Source organism: Erpetoichthys calabaricus, chromosome 10, assembly GCF_900747795.2.
Source record: "Erpetoichthys calabaricus chromosome 10, fErpCal1.3, whole genome shotgun sequence".
Lineage (NCBI taxonomy): Eukaryota > Metazoa > Chordata > Cladistia > Polypteriformes > Polypteridae > Erpetoichthys > Erpetoichthys calabaricus.
The window spans coordinates 119,502,080-119,512,111 of NC_041403.2; the positions used below are offsets into that span (position 1 = coordinate 119,502,080).

General features: G+C 35.6%; 1 protein-coding gene across 1 annotated transcript; it reads right to left on the bottom strand.

Moving 5' to 3' along the window:
- Positions 1 to 1,073: 1,073 nt before the first annotated feature.
- On the bottom strand, positions 1,074 to 9,295 carry adtrp1 (androgen dependent TFPI regulating protein 1). The gene is made up of 6 exons (XM_028811827.2): positions 8,894 to 9,295; positions 8,021 to 8,158; positions 7,527 to 7,628; positions 6,439 to 6,554; positions 4,227 to 4,378; positions 1,074 to 1,756 (listed from the first exon to the last, which is right to left on the bottom strand). Exons 1-6 carry the CDS (start codon positions 9,065 to 9,067, stop codon positions 1,731 to 1,733), a joined length of 708 nt encoding a protein of 235 aa, XP_028667660.2. The 5' UTR covers positions 9,068 to 9,295; the 3' UTR covers positions 1,074 to 1,730.
- Positions 9,296 to 10,032: the final 737 nt, after the last annotated feature.

Below are 10,032 nucleotides of genomic sequence, written 5' to 3' on the forward strand. Positions count from 1 at the left end.
TAGTGGTCTCTGGCTTCCAGTTTTACTGGATTACACAGTAAATATGATGCAGCACATGGGACAAATCCCTGTAGTCATCCGTCAGCACAGATAAAATGAGTGAATACAGAAATGACATGAGACAAAGGTGGTTGTCCTTCATAAATCAGGCTGTAGTTATAAAAAACAGCCATATGCCTGAAAATCTCCAATTCCATACTGAAATGTCTAAATTATTACTCTGACAATTATAGCTGTGATGAACCTGTTTGGAAGAGGACATAAACAATACAACTCATTTTGTACAGTATAGTGCTACACAGTGTGGAGGATGGTTTGAGAAGTAATAAAACACCAGAAATGGGTCTGGAGTAAAATTTAGTAAAGTCATGCAAGAAACAACCTAGTCTCCATTGTGGAACAGGCAGGTGGACCTATGATGTTGAGGGATGTTTTTCTCCAAATGCCCTGGGAATCCTGTTAGGATACAAAATCCAGCTGCCTCTGCCAGGAGGTTAAAACTGAGTCAGTGATTAACTGCATATATCATGAAATCCACACAAAAATGGTTCCTTAACCACAGAATTAAACTTTTAGAGTGGCCATCCCAGTCCACCAAACCCCATTTAAAACGTACAGAGTGAGCTGAAGAGCAGAGTCTATAAGAGAAGTCCAAGGGTTCTGAAGGATCTGGGGAATGCACAAATGGTCTCTGATTACTTTATATGCGTTCTGTCAACTCATCCATCCTTATAAGAAAACAACTGGTCATCATGGCAAAGGGAGGGTGCATTAAATAGGAAATGCAACAGTGCCAATAACTGAAACACATGTTTTGAGAAAAATGTTTAATTTTTTGTGAGGATTTTTTTCTTTGATTCATTTTGCCTCACTGAAAGGTTAGATTTCTCTCATAACAGTGAAAGATCAAGCTAATAAACATCAGAGACATTTTTCATAGCCTTTTTACTTATCTTTACCAAGGGTGTCAAGTACAGAACTGTACTTTGCCCTTGTTAAGTATACCAAAATGAAACATCAAATTTTTAAGAATAGATATTGAAAAAAAAGTATCAAGGAATGCACTACAGGTATAGAACAGACTTTATCTTTTACTATTTTAGCAAAAATAACTTTTTACAATGAAACTGGAAATTCTTCATTATCATTATTTCACTGTGTTCACTTGGGATAGTTAATGAAAAGTAAACAAATTACATTAAAACAAGGAAAAGAAAAATATTTTAAAGAAAATAAAAACGACAACATTAAGAAAGTTTTAAAATTATTCAGAGAAATTCAAGCAATTTACAATATTGAAGAACACCTAAAAAGAAAACACATTATGAAAATTAACAATAAAAACACAGAAATATATAATATTTTTACATACAGTGTTCAGATTTGTAAGTTTCAAATCAAAGTAAGGTTAAACAGGGATGTAGTGTCAAATACTTCACCCCCAAAACCACATACGCTATCCATTGTAATAAAGCAATCCTATTTTTGAAACACAAAGTGAGCCATTAAAGAGGACTGATCAGCCACAAATAAGGTTTTTATAACTTATTTAGAAATAAAATATACTGAGAATACAAAATAGTATTTAATGTTTAAAAATGTCATTTTAAAAATATTTAAAACTAAAAACATTAACACATTGGTTTAATTAGTGGCTTACTTGAATTCCTATTATTTAAGAAGTGGTAACATCATTGATGAATAAACTGTCCATTCAATTGAGAAGTACGTTAGTGCTTTTTCTTTTTCCGGACTCCTGCAATGTAAACAGAAAGACTATTAAAAACTTGTAAGCATGAAATTGTATTTCAAAGGAATTGTTCAGCATAGTAAAGAGAAGCCAATCCATTATTACACGTCATTTTTTCCTTGCTAAAATCCCTACTGAATATTGCATGAGATAAACTGGAATTGATGATAACCTCAACAGCCAAGCAAATAACTCATACATCTGTCATCACCACACATCAAATTAAGAGTTTTTAGGATTGTCTGCTCAGAGTGTTATCACCCATTAAAAGAACTTCTTCTCTTTTTAGAATTTAAACACAAATGATGTTTATTGAAATTAACTGAAAGGTCATTCAAGGTGTAATTGTTGGGAGACAAAGTCAGAGAGGTGAGATTGCATTGGTTTGGACATGTGCAGAGGAGAGATGCTGAGTATATTGGGAGAAGGATGCTAAGGATAGAGCTGCCAGGCAAGAGAAAAAGAGGAAGGTCTAAGAGAAGGTTTATGGATGTGGTGAGAGAGGACATGCAGGTGATAGGTGTAACAGAACAAGATGCAGAGGACAGAAAGATATGGAAGAAGATGATCCGCTGTGGCGACCCCTAACGGGAGCAGTCGAAAGAAAAAGAAGAAGAGGGAGGGCACCACTAGGAATGTGGCTGACCAGTAACATAACCCATAGTGATATGTGCCTATAGTCTATTTTGAAGTGATCCCTTCCAAGCCTTCATATGGCATTCAGTGCCACTAAATACAGAGTCACCTAAATCCATTAGGCATTCTTGTTTCAACTGATTCTGCCATAGAAGTCTGTACTTGAAAAAGGTTTAACGTTTCTATGACAATTTTGTTCTTCTGAGATCCTATTTCCAAATTTAGTGTCTGTTCTTTCTAGCTGAAAACAGGCTGAACAAAATACTAAGAGTTCCAGGAGATGGACAAGAGAAAATCCAAGTCAAAAACACTAGTAAGGGTTGTTATTAAAGTCAAACAGTTCCAAATTAACCAAGCCAAATGCAGTAACCAGAATTCACAATAATGAGACATGCAAGAGATTCTTAAACGTAAATATGGACCACATACACATACAGACAGATTATGTTGTCTGTTATCCAGAATCTGACAAAACTGATTTTAAAAATGTGTTTTACAAAAGCAGCTTTAAAGTGTTTGTGTAAATAACAAATATCTTGAATAACTTTGGCATTTACCATTCATGTGGTTCTGTTATAATAAAGTTTGAATTTTTATTTTTAACATTGATTTTAAGTGGTAATAGGGGGCTCTGCCCCCTGCTTGCTTCGCTCGCCAACCCCCAAGTGGACCTAACGCACTATTCATTTCCCAGATCTGCTGCTTGCAAAGAATCGTGCAGTACTTTTAGATAAACATGAATATCAACTCTGTCTTTGAGATATCTGTCTTTCGAAACTATTATCGCTGACAATTCGGCACATGTTGGTTTATTATATATGCAGGCGTGCTCTTTTGGATTCATATAGAAATCCAAGAAAACTTCTTTCTGTGTGTTTTTCAGATAGTTTCTCATTACATGGGTAAAAATCAATAAGGGTTGTGGGAACCCTATAATGTCTGTGTCTTGCACATTTCCAGTATTTATCTTTTTGGACGTTTTATGATGGTTATGTATCTTTAATAAAAATGCTTTAAGAATGGAAGATACCAACTGAAATTGTCATAAAGACTTTTCCGATATTATTCTTCAGGTTAAACAAGGTCAACCTACATTGTACTTTTACTATTTCCAAATGAGGAATTAATATTTCCAAATGTATTATTTTCTACACTGCTCATGGTGTATTTATTCTTCTGTTATAGATTTCTATAATATGCGTTGCTTTTAGAATTTAAAATTTTAGCTTCTGTTGCAAACATTGGCATACGCCCTACTTCAGTTTGCCATACAATAAGCTCTCATATGAGAAAATTACATGAATAATATGAAAACACTAGGGGGCTTCGCCCCCTGATCACTTTGCTCACCAAAATTCTCATGGATACACCTCTTCATTGGGAAGAAACACTACTTTTTTTATTCCCTGATGGCAACACAAATTAGACGATCTACAAGTCTCTGAACCGAACAATATATTCAATCTATTTTCACTGTTCCATTATTTCACCGAGTAATAATTTTCGTTTGTTTGCGCCAATGCAATCTTTACTATCCTTTTTTTGAGACTTTCGAATTTTCGTACTTCCATTATCTCTAATCTGCTCTGCATGTGTACCGCGCCAACGTTTTTAAATTCTTTATGATGTTCTACTTTGTCATCTACTCTGTCTTTGGTTTCCGGCCCTGGACGTGGTTAAATCTCTTAGCACAAAGTCAAGTCTCGCGGGACATGAAAGTGCCTCTCTGAGAAAATCACGTTTCGTCTCCTTCCAAGATTTTTTTTTATAATAGAGAGAAATATTTGTTAAAAGAGACTCGACATTTCAGCATGATTGTTGCATAAAGTAATCTACTTACCCCACAGACATGTATTAAGGTATTCTCCTAAAAGGTAGAGGGGTGCTAAACCAAGAGCTGCAACCACTAAAAAAAGAACCAGTCCTACAGGGCTAAGGTGAGACAAGATAGGGTACACCCAGATTCCAGAGGCATAGCGGACCCAAAAAATCCTGCAGGCAAAGAAGTATGGAAATTTAGCAAATGATTTCAGTATAATCTGTGAAGTAAGAAACAGAGACAAATATATTCTTCCTCTCATACTTTCTCTATTCCAACAGTCTCACCAAGGAACCTGTGTCATAACACCTTGTACAGGCCCTAACACACCTAGTATACACTGTGTACTGTGTGAGATTTAAAGCTGCCAAAGTGATGTTGTGAACTACTATTATATTATATATATATATATATATATATATATATATATATATATATATATATATATTGTGATGGAAGGCTGGGGCCCTTGCCCGGTCGGGATGCCCTGCGGATGGAGGGACTGGGAGAGAAAAACATCTTCATAGAAATACTTCCCCTGAAACATGAGAAGGCAGCCCCCCCAGATCAGGACCACGGGCTTGGAGCTTGGAAGCTCAACCCTACTGGGGCCCGAAGTCACTGCCAGGGGGCACCTGTACAGTCCCGGAGCCCTGGACTGCTGCACTTCTGCCACACCCAGAAGTGCTGCCAGAAAAGGATCCGGTACACCTGGGTTATATATATATATATATATATATATATATATATATATATATATATATATATATATATATATATATATATATATATATTACACACACATATACATACATAATAGCTATGTTATTACTTTTATGTATGTCATCTCTTTCAAGAGGAGGTAACAATAAACTTATGAATTCTAGTTGTGACAAATTTGATATTTTATGATGCATTTTAACAGGAGAACAGTGTAAGGAAGAGGAGGAGGGATCAGAATCAAGCCTACATAAAGGATGCAAAGCTCATGCATCTCCTCTTCCATTCAGATGTCTTACTGAAAAGTCATCTAGAAAGAGTAATTCAGAATAAACAATTGTCTTGTTTTGGACTGCAGGCAGAGGTTGTCACTTAACAAAACACTTTTTTTTTTCCTTTTCAAAATTGCCTAAAAGGATGAAGAAAATAATAGAAAAAAGCCTGAAGGGTTTGCTTTATAAAAGAAATATTTTGTGCCTTTGAAATAAAGGGTGCCAAGGTCTTTGAGAGATATTTTTTCTATGTACTTTGCAAACTGCTAACTAGAGAAGTCCTGAGGAAAAAAAAAACACTAACATAAAGAATATCGATTTCATTTTTCAAAATATGTGCAAAAATCTCAGGATACTGTTGACAATGCTAGCACTTGACTGAAGTCAAAAGTGATACTGTTCTTTGTCTTGGTTTAGGATTTTAGCAATGATAGACTCTTTGCTCAAATGTGTTAAGTGTAACTAAATGGCAAGCACTGCATGTCCACCTACTTAATATAGGACACAGTGAGCTTTTTAAATGTTCAATCACTTTCTGTCAAATATTACTTCATGTGAAAATTCACGTGGCCAGTCAAAAGTTGACATAACACAGACATTACTTTGAAAATAAGTAACATTTGACATTTGGACAAAGCAATTGTCCTGCCAGGATAAAGTGGCCACAAAATGTTAAACCAGGATATGACAGGAAACAAAGTGAAAATGAGGCATTGTCCATACCAAAAAAGAAAAAGAGAAATCAAATGCACAATATCTAAAGTCAAAAACTCTAACCAGAAATGATACTTTAAAAATCTCAAAGTACCAAACCCCAGAAAGGATATACTTTTTAAAGCACAGCACACAAAGGCATGGAGAAATGGCTTCTGGGATATTCTATTTGGTCAGTGTAGCAATGTTACGCAATGTGCTTTCAGGAATAACATTACAACAATAACGTAAATGAGAAAGACTGCTTCATATATACAGTATCCTCGAAGATCTGCATTTCTACATTAATATTCAAAGCAAATCTAAACCTTCTAGGAACTAAGTAAAGCTTTTCAATAAATAATTTGGTTGCTATCTAAAAATCTGATGGTATCTCATCAATCAACAATTTTAATTATTTTCATGAATTAGACTTGATAACTCTTTCTCACTGGAGAATGCTTGTATTTCATAAGACAGATATTCTTTATTTTCATCATTATTCTGCATCATGAGGACATTAAACTCAGAGAAATGCACTCAAATACCAAATCAAGTAGACACAACAGAAGCAAATCAGTCCCAGGATACCCTTCTTCCTGCTAGGATACCGATGATGTGTAGTGAAGAGTTCAATAAGGAGCAGTGGAAGAATCACAGTGTGCTATAGAGAAAAGGACAAAGTTTAAGTTGGTATTTCTTGCCTAAAAATCTGTAAAAATGTGTTTCTAGGAAGTTTTATATGTTTCATTTATATATAAGTTAACATTTCAGCATGGATAGAAAGAACAGCAGTACATTACAAAACTATTACTATTATTAGGATTGTGCAATGTCCCCTTTAAAATATCAAATAAAATCTTAAACATACTTAACAAATAAAAGAGGATTTCTAACAATAAATTCAAGAACAAATCAATTTAAAACTGACAATTTTGAAGGAAAACTAAAACACCCTTATCTTGATACAGACACTTCAAGACCAGGTGTGTAGATAAGCTGTTTTAAAGTGTGGGAAAAACGCAGTGCATGACAACTAGGGGTTGGAATTATCAAGGCTAAGCAAAATGTTCACAACCATCATATACACCTTTATAAGATATTAAGTAGGTTATACAGGCTTGATCGTAGGGGACTATATACTGTTGCTTATGAATTATAACAAATGTGCTGTAAACATAGAGCATAAATCCACATTTGACTAATATTGCTTCATGGTTAAAATTACAAGGAGGAAGAGGAAAATTTTATTGGAATGGAAGTTATGGGAACAACTGAACTCCACATAACAAATCTGTGAACTCTCTTCCTAACCCATTTAGAGATTTCAATTTTAATAATGGATCATTTTATTTGGTGCTTGAATAAGCTACAACAATTAGCTACACCTAGCATTTTTAAGAACAGAGTTTGGTGATACAAAGAAAACCAGGAGGAGAAAAGTTTTTTCTTTATTGTTTTCAATGAACCTGGGCTTGTGCATGCTAATCAGACAGAGGAGAGCCCAAGCTATTAGGAAAGTGTCAGTCTTCATTTTTGTATTGGCCATTTCATTTTTAAAATATGTTATAAATGAATTTTATGATATTAAACAAATCAGTGCTACAGAAGTATTCAAGAAAATGGCAGTACCCACCATGGCATGATTGAGCCATTGTGGAATGATGCTGTCTAAGTAGATGGGATAAACCAGTTCTCGATCAAAGGCATAAATCGACCAGAATGACAGGACGACAAACTGCAAAAGAAAAACATTATGTAGGCAAGAACAAGTAACTGCTGATAGATTCGCGTTTTGGCACAGGAAACAACTGGATGTATATACAAAGCAAAGGGTTTTTATAATGCTGGACACATGCATTATAGTGCTCTCTGTAGTATAATGTGACTTTACATAACAGTAGACACATAATACCTGTCTGGGGGACATCCTCTCCAACCACTAATAAAGAAATAGAGCATTAAATTAGATGTGCTCTCTTACAATTTGCTGGTGCAAAAACCCATACTAAAGTCTTTTTTTAACCCCTGTCATCACAAAATACAAAATTATTATTTCAAACCTGACAATATATCTGGATTCTACCATCTACAGGTCAAACACAATTTTAAGTAAGTTCTGATACTCACTGCACCCACAGGAAAGGCGAGCAAAGCAAAGATGTTGTCTCTAACTTTGACTAGAGACTCTTTGTGCCTAAACACAGAAGACCACAACTGTGTAACGTCAGCCAATATACATATTCCAAAGTACACTGTCTGGAGGATCTAAAATGGAAAATTGCAACATGAAAGAAAGAAAATACTAAATGGTTTACAGAACATTCTCAGCTTTGTAAAAATTTTCGTGTGATTTTATTAACTATTATTATAATAATATAAAAAAATACTGTTTAGCTTAGTACCTTAACTGTTCAATATTTTATAGCTGTCTTTTATCTTAGATTGTTTATCGCACCGTTATGTTATTAGGAGACCGGAATTCTTTAGTCATGAATAAACAAGACTCTTAATACTATTATAGCTTATACATACATTTCTCAACAACAGTAAAACAAAAACTATTACACAAAGCTATCAAAAATGTCACTCAGCAGCCCCTCACATTTACTCGGATGTTACCGTGGGACAAAGTCCACTAGCAAAGCATGCACTGGTGTGGGGCAGCTTAGCCCTCAGCGGTCGTCCAGGGAGCTTATACTGTATATAACCCGCCAACCCTGCCGACACACAAATTCTACAGAAGTTGCGCAAGACCGTAAGTGTCTATTAAAATCTTTCATCATTCTTATCATATGGTTTTAACTTTCTGGTGCGCTTGCATTACACAAGAATTCAGTGATGAAATATTTTCGTTCAACTTCACTTTTTACCTGCCTTAGTTAATATATCAAAATTACAACTTGAACTTGTTCCCTTTTTTAATACTTTCTGTCATTCGCAAATCCTTTAAATGGACAAATTACTTCCGCAAACATGTTACTTTTACCAGTACATACTTACCAGATTGATAAATGTGAGGTATTTCCAGCGTCCCCCATAAGTCTTTACGCCCGGGTGCTTAGCAGTGATTGTAATTGAACAGTTCCTCCATACAGTGAACACGTACCAACAGAAAAGGACAATATGAATAACAACGACTAGCGGCCCATTGATCCTGCCCGTAGACGCAGCCATCTTAGAAATGATGGCGAAGTGCAACCATCCAGCTGAATTGTTTAAGAAATAACCTGCCTAGACCAACACAACAGGACGTCTTCCACTGCAACAAAAATAGTACAAGGTCTTACACATTTGAAAACCGCGGCGTGGATTCACGACAAAAGTTACAATTCCTCTAGAGCGCCTCTCTGCTCAGTCACGCAAACACCACGCGTTCCCGTAAAGAAACACCAAGCAGTTCTGCGCAGCTCTCCGAATTGATTGGTTAACGTAAAATAGACTTTATCCAATCACCATTTCCATCTGTAGACACGACCAATAAGTGGAGCTGCTATAGTCATAAACGGAATCAATCGAATTGTACGATACCGTGAACACAACAGACGTGCTGTCATTACCCATTTATTCTAGTGGGAAGGAACTACAAAGTCCAAATATTTTGTAGATCGACTTTGACTGCGTTGTTAAGGCTGGGCTAAAAATGAGATGAAATGAATACCACAGTTGGTTTCATTTTAATTAGGGATTATCAATTAATACTACCTTCGAGTAAGTTTAGACATTTGAAAAGACTGAAAACAGAGAATGTGCATGGATAGTCAGTTAGTGGAAACTCAAAAATGAGCTTGACTATCTCTGTATTGTGGAGTGTTGTCTTGTCCATTAATGTGGTATGTGTCATCTTGAAAATACTATAGTGCCTTACACGGACAGTCCAGTGTACAGGTATTAGGCACACCTGGCATTCCTGTGTAACTGAGTACTTATTCCGTCACCACATCATATGTTCAGACAGTGCTGTGTTAGGCAGATAAACGTGCATATACATCTCATTTTAAGGAATGGAAGTGACTAAAGATTTAAGTGAGTTGTAAATGTAGTAAGCTCATTGGAATCAATCAAACAGGAACCCTGCTGGAATATTCACACTACAGTGTCATGAGTTTATTGGGCCACCATGCAAAAAATTTACATCCCAT

Bases quoted from the DNA above. Each gene is read 5' to 3' on its own strand.
- adtrp1 (XM_028811827.2), bottom strand. From the start codon at position 9,067: ATGGCTGCGTCTACGGGCAGGATCAATGGGCCGCTAGTCGTTGTTATT. The intron at 8,159-8,893 runs GTAAGTATGTAC...TTTCCATTTTAG, and splicing joins ACCTCACATTTATCAATCTG to ATCCTCCAGACAGTGTACTT. The intron at 7,629-8,020 runs GTGAGTATCAGA...TTTCTTTTGCAG, and splicing joins TCGCCTTTCCTGTGGGTGCA to TTTGTCGTCCTGTCATTCTG.